Source organism: Jaculus jaculus, chromosome 16 (assembly GCF_020740685.1).
Source record: "Jaculus jaculus isolate mJacJac1 chromosome 16, mJacJac1.mat.Y.cur, whole genome shotgun sequence".
Taxonomy (NCBI): domain Eukaryota; kingdom Metazoa; phylum Chordata; class Mammalia; order Rodentia; family Dipodidae; genus Jaculus; species Jaculus jaculus.
The window spans coordinates 27,947,611-27,964,132 of record NC_059117.1 but is presented as its reverse complement, the minus strand read 5'-3'; the positions used below and the strand labels follow the sequence as shown (position 1 = coordinate 27,964,132).

The 16,522-nt window shown below is 37.2% G+C and overlaps 1 protein-coding gene across 8 annotated transcripts in view; it reads left to right on the top strand.

Moving 5' to 3' along the window:
• The window catches only part of Dgkb (diacylglycerol kinase beta), a 690,706-nt gene that overhangs the window by 209,721 nt on the left and 464,463 nt on the right, over window positions 1-16,522 (top strand). For all 8 annotated transcript variants that reach the window (XM_045135964.1, XM_045135963.1, XM_045135965.1 and 5 more), the window contains 2 exons: window positions 46-162; window positions 9,258-9,356. In XM_045135964.1, the coding sequence (XP_044991899.1) occupies window positions 46-162; window positions 9,258-9,356 (216 nt within the window). The remainder of the gene's footprint in view (window positions 1-45; window positions 163-9,257; window positions 9,357-16,522) is intronic.

Here is a 16,522-nt window from a genome sequence, read left to right as displayed (position 1 = left end):
GTGGTGGTGGATGCCTCCACTCACCACGCAACTTTTCTACTCTAGGTGATGCACCACTACTGGGTCGAAGGAAACTGCCCAACCAAGTGTGATAAGTGCCACAAAACAGTTAAATGTTACCAGGGACTGACAGGACTGCACTGCGTTTGGTGTCAAATCACGGTGAGTAACATGCAAAGAACTTCCAGACCCCGCCCATAGTGAGGAGACCATGTCCTTTAATGGCCCTGCCCTGGAAAAGCTTGCTGAAATTTCAGATACATCAGCTTCTATTTTTCTTAATTATTTCAGAGAGAAAGAGGCAGACAGAGAGAAAAGAAAATGGTTGTGCCAGGGCCTCCAGCCAGTGCAAACAAACTCCAAATTTATGCACCACCTTGTGCATCTGCCTTATGTGGGTACTGGGGAATCGAACCAGCGTCCTTAGGCTTCACAGTCAAGTGCTTTAATCTCTAAGCCAACTCTCCAGCCCATAAATCAGCTTCTTATTTCATCTGGCTGCCAGAGTTATGAACACAGGATGTAGAACTGTAGAACTGCTAACAATCGGGATTGCCATCCTATGGATGGCACATATGTTCCTTGGTAGGAAGGTAAGCAGAGGCCAACAGCTAAAAGCTAGCAAGTGGAAAAGGCCTCACATTTTAGGTCTCCGTGCTCTCAAGGACACAGCCAAATTACTTTGTTGTTTTGTATATGTTAAATGGAGGGGTAAGAAGCTTGGGTGTAAGTGGCCATCAGTAACACTGGAAAACAAGACAGAAGAAATGCGTTGGTTTCTCAGGAGAACCTTCAGGACAACACCCGGGTTGAATGAGAGTCAAAACAGCTTCAGATAACTTTTGGAATACATACAGTTGTTGGTTATATGGCTATAGGGCATGTATTAGCCTGGCAGTTTTTTTTTTTCCTCTTCCTCCTGCTGGCATAGTAGTATCAGTGCTCCTGTCGAATGTTCTTGTTTTTGTCATAATGAACAGCAGGGGGCGCTGTATCAGCTAAACAAATCAAGTTCTGTATAGTTCCGCAGCGTTCTGCCCCCAAGACACAGGTTAAACAATTATCATCCTGTACGAGCATGTGGCACACACACACACACACACACACACACACACACACACACACACACACACACACACTCTCACTCACTCACTCACTCATAGCATAATGAGAAAAAAACAAGCCGTGACTTAAATTTTAAAAATGCAATTAAGTACATTTTTTTTCAAACTGAACATAATTTCCTCATTTTCAGCTATTACTCAGTTAAATTACATTTACATTTTGAAACTTTCTCAATTATGAAAGAGAGTTTCAGTTTTTGAAGTGTTTGGTTATTATAATAAAGTGTCTAACAATGGTTTAAATTACACATATGCATTACTTGAGCATATTGAATGCTCAGTTTTAAGACCACAACAGTTTTGTTTTTAAACCAACTCTTGCATATTTAGAAATGAGATTTTTTTTTGTTGCTAAATATTAACAAAACCACATAGCTTTTGTTTCAGAACTTGTAGGAGCTGTTCTCGTGTTCCTTGCAGTCCGTTGTTCATCAGTCATATTTAATTTTAGTATAAACTGAAATTGTAGAATACCAGAATTAATTTCATTTTATACCCTTTAAATACATTACCATACTCAGCTTGCTTCCTAAATCTTGCATGTTTCCCTCTTCTAACCTAAGAGCTTTAAGAAGCTTTGGAAGTCACGGTATTCAATCCGCCAGCAATCCCTATATGGCCTCCATGAGCTGACCTTCAGCCCTTCCTTGCTTCTTGTATCTGATTGGGGTATAAAGTGTCTTAAAAATCTTTCTTTTCTCAATCATATTCCAATTTGTTTTTCACATCCTCTTTATTAAATTTTAATGGCTCCTCCTATGTGTGACTCTAGACTGATGTCTCTATAAGCGGGACACTTACACATGTGTCTTTCCTCCCATGTTGGCCTTCTCCTTCCATGACAGGATGCTCCTCCTTAATAAATAAATTGTACCTTTTTTTCTAAATGCTGTTTTCCTGATGAAGTGGAGACCAGCACAAGGGGGAAGGAGATCAACACAGAGAAAAATCAACTCCTACCAAATCAGAGATCCAGAGACCAAGAGGTCCCCAACACCTCATCACTGAAGCAGACCAAAAAGGAACCCAACATGGTCAGGGAAATTTTGTGGAAAGGGGGGTGGAAAGAATGTCAGAGCCACGTGTTGGGTCATGACATGCAGAGACATTTATCTTACCCGTAACTGTGGGCTAACTCCACAATGCATGACCCATATACCTCAACAAGGAGGGGACAAGGAGAGGGGGTAGGTCACAGATGAGCCTAATAATGGTACCAAACTGACTATATTTGCTGAATACAAAACTAACTAATAAAAAAAAAAAGAATTTTATATCCCAAATCTACTCACAAAGTATCCTTTTAACACATTTTTATACTACCAATCAATGAACACATGAAGATATTTTGGTAAAAAAGGCAACACTTAATAAACCATAAATGTTCAATAATCTGAGTTATAAATCAGAAAATCTATAAAAATCACATATTTCCTGAGTTTTAATCAGGAAATCAGCCTAACCAGGCATTCTGCAGGAGTTCAGGTGGAAACAGGCAAACAAACACACACTTATGCAGAGCTTCATTCTTACTGCGCTGTCTCAAGCCCCAAGGCTTCTGGACAACATTGGCTTTATTTGCTGGGAACAGTAAGTGCCAAGAGTCCTATAGTCCTAGATACTTTGTTCATGAAACATGAGTTTAAGAGTTTATTTGTGTATTTGATATCATACATACAGAAGAATATGCAGCCTTCTCCAGAGAAACTTCAGAGGCTGAGCATGGTTTCCAGAGCTGTAACCAAAAGCACTTGGAAAGCTCAAGCAGGAAGATTGTGACTTTGAGGCCAGCCTGAGCTGCTCAGTTAAGTCTATAACAGCCAAGGCTACATAGGATGACTTTGCTTCAAAGCTAAAAACAAACAACCAAGAAATAACATCTGTCTTTGTATGTCTTCAGAATTTTACTTTCAAGCAGTAAGAGAGACACTAATTTACTGATATGGCTGACACAGACTGTATTTGCCTCAGAACATTTACATACTCAGTGTTGCAGTCTGGTTCGCATTGCTGGTAGAAATCACCCAACCAAGAGCAGCTTCTGGAAAAAGAGATTTATTTTGGCTTACAGGCTCGAGGGGAAGCTCCACGATGGCAGGGGAAAATGATGGCATGAGCAGAGGGTGGACATCACCCCCTGGCCAACAGAAGGTGGACCATAGCAACAGGAGGGTGTGCCAAACACTGGCATGGGGAAACTGGCTATAAAGCCCATAAGCCCGCCCCCAACAATACACTCCCTCCAGGAGGTGTTAATTCCCAAATCTCTATCAGCTGGGAACCTAGCATTCAGAACACCTAAGTTTATGGGGGACACCTGAATCAAACCACCACACTCAGCATGATGAGAAGCTTTTCTTGAGCCATTGCATGACCAAGCTGATCTTCTCAAGACTAATGCTTTGCCTGCTGTGACGACTTTCTCCAAAGAAATGGATTTTATTCTCCTAGTCTCCAGAAAGTGCTTTTAGTATACAAAGAGTTCCAGGTTTGTGAAAGGATGGGATATGGTCTATCAGTATTGAGCAAAATGAAGCTTGGCTTCAAGCTAAGTCCCCCCCCCCCAAAGTTGTTATTTCTTTTAGTATATACTCCTTTAAAACTGACAATATCTTGAGCCGGGAGTGGTGGTGCATGCCTTTAATCCCAGCACTCATGAGGCAGAGGTAGGAGGATTGCCATGACTTTGAGGCCACCCTGAGCCTCCATAGTGAATTCCAGGTCAGCCTGGGCTAGAGTGAGACCCTACCTCAAAATACCAAAACCAAAAGCAAAAACAAACTAAAAAAAAAAACAAAAACAACTTAAGTCAAGTCAAGACATTCCTATTCTTAAGGCAGTTTCTATCCATTTGTAAGATGTGTGTAACCAGTGTTGGACGACAATTTTCTACTTTGTAAAATAAAACTAAAACGAATTATTTCATTGGATTTTTATAAGCATCAACTGCAAAAAAAAAAAAAAGTCAATATAATTGTGCTGAGGAAAGGACCTTGTACATGGAAAGTGCTCAGGATCAGCTCAGAGGGAGGCAGGGGAATGAAGATCCAACACCATTCCTGCTGCTCAAGAGCATTCTTTCTACAAGTTATATTCCTCCATTTCTGTCTTATCTCCTGGAGGTTCTGTAACTATTAACTACCCAATGTAAGCCAGAATAATAATCACATCTTCTAAAAACCATCTAGGATTATTTCTAGGGGTTCAGTTTTCATTCCCAAAGAGCCATGGACTACAATTCCCATGGTGTCATGCACAAGGACATGAGCCTCTTATCATGGTACCAGGTATTGAGGATATAACTGAAAGCCAATTTCATTTACCTATCTTTCTTCTTTATCTCCTTTATGCAACCTGTAGCTGAGTCCTGTTTTTCCTCCTTAAAATATCTCTCCCAGATAGGAGGTTTCATCTCCACACTCACAACCCCAGTGCAAGCTCTTAGCACCTCAAGACTAGATTAGAGTCGGAATCTCTTGGCTTATTTCCCAGACAGAAGGTACTTTTCCTATAGTGCAGAATGCATACGACCTCCAGAAAGATCTTCTGAAAATACTAACTTGTAATCACACTCCTTCTTTAGCACTCTGTGATAATAAATGCATGCCTCTTCACCCTGTCTCTCCACTTGGTTTCCAGTTCCTTGGACCTCATACTTAAGCTGAAAGCACACTTTAATACGTGTTCCTCCCCTACAGACTCCCCTGCTGGAGCTGTCCGTGTCTGCTGGTAGTCTCCTGGGAAAGTCATATTTCTCTCACCTGTTCTTTAACTCATCTCATTCTGTTACATTTCAATCATCTTACTTTATTATTCAATTTCAGCAGCTAAGTTAAGTTTGTTATCTTTCTTGATGTTTTCCATCATATTAATAATTTTCTTTGTATTTTTTCCCACTGTTACTTGACACACAAAGGAAGAAGTGACTTGTTCTGTAGCATCATATCGACAGGCTACCGTTGCTCTTCTGTTATACTACTAATTGGGCCAGCTATTGTTTGATAGCACACATTCATTCCTAACCATCCAAAGTTATTGATGGAATGTCAAGTTTAGAGGAAGTCTTCAGGCTCATTTTAATGATTGATAGACCATACTCTTTCTTGCTGAATATTAAATTCAGATAGGTAAATTAAAATATTCTTAGGGATAGGAATACATGTGTGCACTTGAATTTTAGTTGTTCCTGTGATGCCTTGTTACAGAATTTCAGTAACTGGGCAACTTGTAGATCTATAGGTAAGTGCTAAGAATGGAGACCAGTCTCCTTCTGGAAAGGAAAGAAAGCCAAGAAGAGAACAGGGATAAATTATCTTCTCCCTGTTAGGCAACTGTGCTCTGTGCTTCCCACATGAGTCCTCGGTGGCAGTCACAAGGGCCACTTTTATTTTCACTGCTCATCCACAGATGTTTCCTTCCGTAACTGACACAGACAGTCAACCAGAAGTAGTTTATGGAAGGGGTGGGTTTACTTGGCCTTTCAGTTTTTAGAGGAACTTTTATCATGGTAGTGAAAGAAGCATGGCAGGAACAGACAGCCGGACATCACATCTCCTCATGTCAGCAGTGGGAGGTGAGAAGTGAGCCCTGAACACCAGTGGGGATGGACAAATAAACCTGGAGGCCTCCTGGACACCTCCTCCAGTAAAGTACCAGCACCCAGTCTCCCTCAACTGGCACTTAACATGAAGCTTAGTCATAAACATTTGAGGTTTCAGAAGCAAAGTTACAATCCCTCATCAAGCAAGATTGACCAGTTTAGGAGGTAAATATGCTTGATTTGGGATTGTTAATTTTTTGTTTTCATACAAAGATACCCCTGTTATGAAAACATTTAATAATATTGAAAAGTTTTCAGAACCATGGAAAGATTTCTGCTTTAGTGAATGCCAGAATCGAGGAGTACCCTGAATTTTCCCTTTATGTCAGGCAACTGAGTTTTTCTTTATATGAGTGATTTTTTTACTCTGGTTTTTTATCTCTAAATATGAAGAATATTTCTTTCCTACTTCTCCTCCTTTTAACTTAGATTCCATCATTTTATTCTCTCACAAGTTCAGCTCCTCCCTAACACACACACACACACACACACACACACACACACACACACACACTTCTTTCTTTGTGACAATCAAACTGGAATCCCATGCTAGCTTCATTTATACCTATAAAGTATTACATGGTATCAGTTGAAATTTATGTACTTATATACTTTAATTTCATCAACTATATGATTCTGAGTCCTTATTTTTATAATATAATTTATTTATTTGTGAGTGGAAGAGTCAGAGAGAGAGAATGGACAAATCAAGGCCTCTAGCCTCTGCAAATGAACTACAGACACATGTGCCCCCTTGTGCATCTTGCACATGTTGGTCCTGGGAAATTGAACTGGGGTACTTTTGTTTTGCAGGCAAACACCTTAACCGCTAAGCCACCTCTCCAGCCCAACTTTTTTTTTTTTTCTGAGACTAAATTCACATAGGTTGATAGTATACATATATTTCCTTCTCCATAACTTCTCATTGAAGTAATACCAAACACTTATGGAAAGTTATCCACAGTAAAATGATAAAACTCTATGTCATTGTATAGTTGAATATGTCATGTAAGCCACACCTACTCAGAAAACAAAATATTACCAGTAATCCAAAGAAAAATTATTCTGTGTATTTTAGGTCTATCAAATGATTTATACTTTGTTAATACCTACTTTTTAATTAGACTAATTTGTTTAGAGAAATTTTAAGTTAACTGCAAAAATATGTAAATTTTTATATTTGATTGTCTTAGTTTATATTTTTGTCAATGATTTTCATATTTCATATTAGGTTACCAAGTTTATTTCTGAACAATGTGAAACATAAATATAATCTAACTATATAAAAGACTTACAGTTTGTAAAGTAATCAGTGTATTTTAACACAATGTTCACAGCTTTTACCTTTCCAGTGTCAAAGAATTTCATGAGGTAGACAGCCAAACATATTTACCAGATACCAGATTCTAGTTTTAATAAATATGTAATGTATTCCTGCATATGATAATTTAGTACTGTCTTCTTATTTAGGACACATTACTTTCACTATGTCTCCTTGCTTATTTATGATTCTGGGATATGGTACATTGTGGCAACCAAGTTGGAAATTCCCATGCTAGCTTTATTTGGTCCTACACGGAATTGCATGAGATCAGTTGAGAGTTACACACTTACACTCTCAAATTTCTTCATTAACTAGATGATTCTGAGTCCTTAGTTCTTTTGTTCTGGGTCTTAAATTACAATCTGCCTATGGTTTTAGATCAACCTTTCATAATGCTGAGTTTATTAACTTCTTCTTTTATAACAAAAATTTCTTGCAAAAAACAACACATTTGCTCTCTCTTACCTTTAGAGGCGAAAGTCCACAATAGCCATGCGGAGGTGGTGGTACTTGCTTGCAAAGCTGCTTCTATCTTCTGATAGTTGCTAACAATCCTTGGCATTCATTGGCTTACATGGACATCAGTCCCTAAATTGTCATGTGCCTCTTCCCTTCTGTGTCTGTATGTTTCTGTCCAGTTATTCTTTTCTAATAAGGACTACAGTCATCAAATGACAGCCAATGCAATTCCATATAACCACATCTTAACTTGAACACTTTCATAAAGACGTTATTTCCAAAAAACGTTCACATTTACAGGTATCGGAATGTAAGACTTTGAGACATCATGTTGGGGGACTCCATACATCTCACAACATTTTATAACCTATGATCTTTAAATTCAGATATCCAGGACTATACCCTATCTTATGAGATTAAGTCTAATGAACTCATAACCTATTTTAAATCTTTTAATGGAAACTATTCATTTTCACTGGCCTAATCACAATGTTGTTCAATTTAGTTTATTGTATCTGAGCCTGTACCTTCTCATCAATCTTTAATGCCTCTGTTCAAAGGGCAGTGGTGTCTGGTCAGAAGCTTTAGCCATCTTATATATGGAGATTTTTATTTGCTAATGTGAAGCAAAGCTACTAATCATGGGTGAATGTGAAAAGAAACTTTTCTTTTATATAATCCAGACTAATGGACACTAATTATGGTAGAAGTACCTTGAACTCCAAAGCAGGAACATGTGACAGATGTTTTAGAGACTAGCACACAGAAGGAACCCTCCAGTGCAGTTCCACGCCAACAATGCTCACCAGACTTCTACACTTAGTTGCTAATTAACCTCTTACAGAGGCGAGTTAATACAGCTAAGGCTTAACCCTTGTCCCCCAAAATGATGTACTTTTTTGTTTTGTGTTAAAATGTGTTATTTTCTTAAAGCGTGCGTATTTCATATTTAAATTGACAATAAGTGGAAGAGAGAGGAATTTCTAAATAGTTTTGAGCAATTATTATTATGATCAAATTTGTGATTCTGATTGAAAAAAAAAACTACCTCAATTTTAAACCATCACTACTTAATACACTGTCATAACAGTTCATTTAAACTTGTGATCAAGGTTGAAAGAATACCAGTTTGGGTTGCTTACATATTTTTAACTGGATAGCACATTATATGATTATACATTAACTTAATGTTGAGCTAGTAAATACAATATGAAGATACATTTTTCTAATCATAATCATCTTTCTTTATTTATATCCTGCTCCTACTGAGATGAATCTCGGGTTACATTTACATATTGAATTACAAAGTTAAAACTAATGATGGGATCAATTATGCCCCATACTGAGCTGTGCACTTTGGGATGACTTTGAGAAAACAGGAGGGTCAAAAAAAAAAATCTACAGTACAGAGTGGTTTCAAGACCATGCTAACAAATAGGCAGAGAAAGATTTGGAATGGAGAACACTTTGTTAAAGAAATCAGGATACTTTTATATATAATGTTGCATTATAATTATAAAAGCTTCTGAAAATTGTAAAATACATCAGCTGTGTCACAAAAATTGTTTATAGTTTATCTGATGAGATATGTGGGAAAAATGTAATATAAATCCTATCATGAGTCTGCTGATTTATTCTTGTATTTCTTTTGATATCCTTTTAATACATTTTTCTATGGCATTTGAGATGTAATTTGTTCCATATTTGCTGTTGTCTTGTAGAGTTGATATTATCCCCTCTCCTTTTCTAGCTCCACAATAAATGTGCTTCCCATCTAAAGCCTGAATGTGACTGTGGGCCTCTGAAGGACCATATTTTACCACCCACCACCATCTGTCCAGTGGTACTGGTGAGTTTGTCCTTACCATTCGGCTATCCCTTGGGGATACTGTGACTCATGGATGAACGATACCATTCATTATTTTGGAACTAAATTTTTCATTAATCAAGGCCAAACTACATGAACCTAATCTACAGTAGGACTTCAGGGTAGAATACTTTTTCTCACTGTATTTTCCTATTTCCTGATGATCACAATAATGATTCTGTGAGACATGCTCTCTGACATTTGTCACTGAGTCATGCTGTACTTACCAGAAAAAGCAGCAGGAGGACACATGTGCATGCTACGAGTTTCACAGGGTTAGCTTCCAGAACAATGAAGTTAAGTGGTAGGCTTTTTTTTTTCCCCTCTTTTGTAGAGATGCACATTATATTTTAAAAATGTTAGGACGTCACATTTAGGTCAGAAGCTACCTAAAATGATGACATGAGTCTTTTAAAAGGGTTACATTTTGTCAATGGTTCTTTTTGTTTTTAATTTTTAAAAGGTAAATTTAACTACCTGGAAATTAATTGCATAATTCAATACATATAGGACTAACAATTCATGAAGAAAGTAGTTCTTGGAAGAACACACGTTGATAGGGATAGGAACAGACATCCAATGACCCATATTCCCCAATGATGAGGGTATCTGTGTGTAGGGGTGGGGAGTACAGGGAGGAGGTACCAACTTAACTGAGTACACTGAGTACAAAACTAATAAAAAAAAATGTAAAAAGATACTATTCATTTTCAAAAAACACATTACTTCTACACGGAAAATTATTTCAAAAATCAAAATATAAAATAGCCATAACACACTTATTACTTTAAAAAAATCAACATGGAAATTAAGTTGTGGAAACTTCGTTTTATGTAATAAACATGTTACAACTAAAAATGGAAGACAAATACTTTTGTAAAGGTCAACCTTGAAATTATTCAAATTACTCAACTTGCACCCACTTATGATTCATTTTGTAATTATCTGTAAAATGTTGTTATCATTTTAATGCCTTTTACAAAACTATTATAAATTCTTCATTTTCTAAATTTGAAAAAAAAAACAGGAAAAGAAAATACCTCCATAATACTGATGGTGAAATCTCACTTAAATTTCCTTTGTTCATATAAGATTTGTTAGACAGCCTAAACAATGAGGTTAGTTATAAATATTGACATTCATATGAAAATATTTTACATTCTATATTAACCAGTGGCATATTGTTCTTTTATTTTGTTTTTTTTTAATTAATTAATTAATTTATTTATTTGAGAGCGACAGACATAGAGAGAAAGACAGAGGGAGAGAGAGAATGGGCGCGCCAGGGCTTCCAGCCTCTGCAAATGAACTCCAGACGCATGCGCCCCTTGTGCATCTGGCTAACTTGGGACCTGGGGAACCGAGCCTCGAACCAGGGTCCTTAGGCTTCACAGGCAAGCGCTTAACCGCTAAGCCATCTCTCCAGCCCCATATTGTTCTTTTAAATTGTTGCTTAAAGTAAACAGACTAGTAGATTGTATTTGTTTTTTGTTTCTGTGGGGGGGATGTGGGGGTGCACAGTGCCCCTTTTGTTCGTCTGTGTTGTGGGGCATTCACCTCCATAGCCTGAGCACAACATCTGGTATCTGGTTTCATCTTTCTTCTGCCCATTTGTGTTGGGGTTGAAGTCTCTCACTCATAACAGAACTTGATGCTTTTTTTTCACATGTCAGGATGACACTTTGCTCTGCTTCTTTGTGTAAGGCTGGGGTTATAGGAATGTGTGGCCACCCCCAGCTACTTACATGGGATCGGGAAATTCAAACTTAGATGGTTTTCAAGTCCCATCATATGTGCTCAAAAAGGACACCTAAGTGTTGAGTCATCCTTCTAGCCCAAATTTTAGAGTATTTACATTATCTTTTAAAATAATTTAAGTTTACTTGTTTACTTGAGATGCATCCTTGGCTTCTAACTTAAAATCTAAGAAGAAATCTGATCTGCCATTCTACCATAAAGTTGCATGTGAGCCTTCTCAATGGGAACTGCTTCTGCTAAGCTGTGTGTGGTCACATAAAGTGGGTCTTACTGGCATTTTGCTGCTGGTTTCATTGAAAAATAATCAAACAGGAAGAGTGTTGTGGGAATATTGTCTTACAAATTTGTGAACATGTCCTTTGTTATCTGTAGGTATTTTTTAAAAATATATTTTACTTATTTATTTATTTGAAAGAGAGAAAGAGAGAGAGAGAGTGAAAGAGAGAATGGGTGCACCAGGGCCTCCAGCCACTGCCAAGGAACTCCAGATGGATGCACCTCCTTGTGCATCTGGCTTATGTGGGTCCTGAGGATTCGAACCAGGGTCCTTTGGCTTTATAGGTGAGTGCCTTAACCACTAAACCATCTTCTATATTCCTCTGTAGGTAATTTTGACTCCAAGATACTTTTGCCATAACATATTCCTTCCATATTTGTCAGCATTTGAATCTCAACATTTTCCATTTTTCCATTTTGGTGTTTTCTCTGAATTATTTGTGAGCTATTGATCATTGCATCTTTCCATACCAGGCAGTTGGTGCCCAGCTTTAGTTCACGTCTGTTATACCACACTCTTCCAGGCCATTCTTAGTGTTGTAAACTTCCTTCAGTGTCTCTCCTGGGTTTACAACTTCTATGTGTAGGATATTGGTGCATGGCATTCTAGCATCTTCTTGACAATGGGACCTTGCTTATTTGAATGGCTTCCTTTCCATGTTAACTTGTAGCCTGCTCATCCTTCTATCCAAATCACAGACATGAAAAGCTATAATCTAGAGGTCCCACCCTATTTCAAGTTGAGTGTACTTAATATATTGTCAGTAATATAATAGCAACAGTTATTATTCCTGAGCTCATTCATTTCATAAATACTTGTTTAATGTCTAGGTTATTTGTATTTTGCAAAAGAGTATTTTAGATGAGGAGCAAATCATAAAAAAAATTAAACCACATCAGCCACACCATGGCCTCCATAGATATTACATTCCAGTTTGATGAAGTAGATAATAAATAATACAAATAAGGAGAATACATAGAAACAGAATATAGATAAGAAGAGTTGGGAAAAGGTGAAGGGGGGTGTTGTCCAAAGTATGAACATTTCTAATTAAGTAGGATTTATAAGTTTAGACAACCAAAATCCTGGTAAATAATAATACTGTACTGAACCCTGGGAATTTATTACAAGACTAACATTGGGTGCTTTTACCCCTCCCGCCCAAAAAAGAACACTCTCTTTAGATTAGGATAAGATGTTAATTTGATTGATGTTAGTAATCAGTTCACTTTTTTTATGTATATTATCAAAGACTTAATATCTCAGCCCACTTGGCTCTTAGTTTTATTTGCCTTTTTAAAATTTATTTTATTTTATTTTATTTTTATTAGTTTTGTACTCCATGAATACAGTCAAGTTGGTATCATTGTTAGGCTCGTCAATGTCCTACCCCCACCCTCTGGACCCTCCTTGTTGAGGTATTTGGGTCATACATTGTGGAGTTAGCCCACAGTTATGGGTAGGAGAAATGTCTCTGTGTATCATGACCCAACATATGGCTCTGACATTCTTTCCAGCCCCTCTTCTGCAATTTCCCTGAGCCATTCATTTTGGGTCTCCTTCATTGATGAGGTCTTGGGAGCCTCTGTATCTCTGGATATCTGATTTGGTAGGAGTCGATTGTTCTCTGTGCTGATATCCTTCACCCTTGTGTTGGTACCTGGCTCACCAAGAAAACAGTACCCTTGCTTGATTCACTAATTATTCTTAGTTTTAGCCGGGGCCCTTTTCAGTTATGATGGGGTGGTTCTCTCCTTAGGATCTGCATCTATCTGAAAAAGAGAAGCAGATTCTCCAATGGAGAGTAAAGTTGGCACCAGACAAATGGGATAAACCTTACTTTTTTTATAGTGAATTTAATAGGTGTAGGCCCCCTTGTAGCCCACGATTGATGATAGCTTGACAATGGAGAGTGGGCTCATGTTTGGATATGGTTCTGCCTTGTTTCCCAACTTCAGCTATGGGTCACGTTCTACTGAGTGGACCAGTTAGCCAAATCAAGAGCAGTTGGTTCCCCACCATGGCTGTGCACCACTATTGCACTTGTGTGAGCATCACGACAGATTATTTGCTGCTAAATAGGTTAGACCATGAATTGCTTGGGCAAATATTTGATTCATGAATTAGATCATCTTCTATTCTATGCAATACAATGATAAATCTTATTTAGTAATGGAATAGCAGTGGTTTTTGTAAGGTCAAACAAGGAAATACAACAACAGAAGGAAAAACTTGAATAGTCTAAAGGTTATTTTTTTAAAATTTTATTTACTTATTTGAAAGAAGAGAGATACAGAGAGAGGCAGAAAGAGAGAGGGAGAGAGAGAGAGAATGGGCACGCCAAGGTCTCCAGCCACTGCAAAAACAAAAACAAAAACAAAAACAAAACTCCAGATACATGCGCCCCCCCCCCCCCCCCCGTGCACCTATCTTATATGGGTCCCGGGGAATTGAACTGGAGTCCTTTTGGCTTTACAGGAAAATGCCTTAACTGCTAAATCATTTCTCCAGCCCTATTTCTAAAATAAATATTAGCAGTCATTTCCTCATATATTCCTCAGGGTCATGATACACAGAGACATTTCTCCTACTCATAACTGTGGGCTAACTCCACAATGCATGACCCATATACCTCAACAAGGAGGGGCCAGAGGATGGGGGTAGGCCATTGACAAGCCTAACAATGATACCAACTTAACTGTATTCATGGAGTACAAAACTAATTAAAATAAAATAAAATATATATGTCTGAGGTAAACTGGATTATTATATTTTCAAGTTTAAAAGTATATGTTTTAGTATCTGCTTCCTAAAAGTTTCAGTTTGATTATGTGACATTTAGCACAAGTAATTTCATTTTATTTTTATATTGTTGGGAGCCTAATGCATGACCTTAGTTCAAATTAATGTTCTTCCATATTTTCTTTTATTTAACATTATTATAACATCATCCATACACCATAAATATATCCAGTCAAGGGCTGGAGAGATTGTTCAGTGCTGAAAATGTTTGCTTCCAAAGCCTAACAACCTGGATTGGATTCTTCAGTACCTACATAAAACCAGATGCACAAAGTCACCCATGCATCTGGAGTTCATTTGCAGTGGCTAGACACCCTGGTGTACCCATTCTCACTCTTTCTCTCTGTGTGTATCTGCTTGCAAACAAACAAAATAAATAAAAGTATATCCAGGAAAATTCACTAGTTTATTTTCAATGTAAAGGGCAAAATTAAAGCATATAATAAGAATTTACAGGGATGCAATTATAATCCTAACATTCACTGAACAGTGGTTGGGGGATGTGAAGGAGTTTCCATATGGGTTCTTAGGCCAGATCTTCTGAATCAGAGGAAGCATGTCCCGCTGGGAGGACATTCCAGGCAGTTAATGAATTGATGAGCATGTGTAGAGAAGGAAGCATCATGCAAGAGGTCATGATGTAATCGGTTTTAATATTGCTTAGGGTGATTTAGGTCATTATAAGTTATTCATATATTATTCTAGATTAAGTAAGAAGTCATTAGGAGGTTCTAGCCAGAAGAGGGATTGATTAAATTATAGTTTGAAAAGAAAAATATAGTCACTATGATGAGAAGCTATGGTAGGGACCTATGTGTATGTGTGTGTGTGTGTGTGTGTGTGTGTGTGTGTGTGTGTGTGTATCTATACACACACATATATACACATATAGATAGACAGACAGACAGACAGACAGACAGACAGACAGACAGATAGATAGATAGATAGATAGATAGATAGATATATGCTTCAGAGTGAAACAGGAAGTTCAGCCATTCCTAAAAATAGGGATGGTGTAAGGCATGGAAGAAATTCAAAATCTGGAAGAAGTTACTCCACAGTCTACAGGGAACTTAAATGATCAAAGGAATATAGTATACTCATCAGGGTACAAGGAACAGCCACCTCTAGTTATCAATCATGCATTTAGAGCACAATGACCTTATCTCTATAGTCACATTCAGTTATGCTTTTCCTATTAGACTCCAGCTCCAAGAGTAAAATAGTCCTAATGATGTGGCGTTTTCCTCAGCATGGTGAGTAGTTGAGAATGGAGTTGAGAATGTCTGCACAGCAACAATTCCAAGTATTGACAATGAAAGTTATTAGTAAATAAAGACTATGAGGAAACTAATTGTTCCTAACATTTGGAACTATCCAGAAATCAAAGTTTCTAAGATTTAAGTAATCCAAGATAATATAATCAATTTATGAGAGTGATAGAAATTTATATTATGAACAGGTTGAGTTATTGGCAATCAGAAGCATTGCTTAAAATTCACAATAATCCCATTAACAAAACAGAGTATCCTCATTTTATACACATGAGAAATAAATGAAGTTAGTAAGATACCTAACATCATTAGCTACTCAACATTGATACAGAAGGGGGACACAAGTTTTATCATTTCTGAGTCACACCCTAAATTTATTTTTCCCATCCTTCCTTCAAATTCCAAAAGGTAGTCTTCCTTTTTGTCTTGCCCCAGTGATTAATATTTTCATAATTCAACTTGTTTTGTTGTGCTTAAGCTTTGATTTTGGTTTCCTCCTTTAAAAATATGCATATCTTAGATTTTTGAGGAAATCTTCTTCCTGAAGATATTGGGAAGTTTAAACTCAGTACTGCATATTGACCGCTAATGTAATCTCTGTCAACTGTAGAAAATGTAAAAGGAAGATTCTAAATGTCTAATTTTGATGGATTTGTTTTTCTATATCTAATTATGCTTGAATTAGAATGCATGTTATTATAATATGTGCATAATATGTTATATGTATGTTGTTTAATTTTGTATGGTCACCCATGCATTTATTGGCTTCATATCTCTTCATCATAATGAAGAGACACTATACTTTTGTTGTGCCCCAGAAATCAATGTAATAGACTATAGTGAGTCTTTGAGATTTTTAAACTTCCCCTCGTGTTTGAAGCTATAAATCTGACCAACTTTCTCAAACTAGGCTTTAATTTAATATAAATTATAAATTTTATATAATTTTATTAAAGTATCCTGATTCTACAGAAGGGCACATGTTTTTATAATGATTCTTCAGTCAGAGGAATGTTTTATTCTGTTAAATTTTGCAC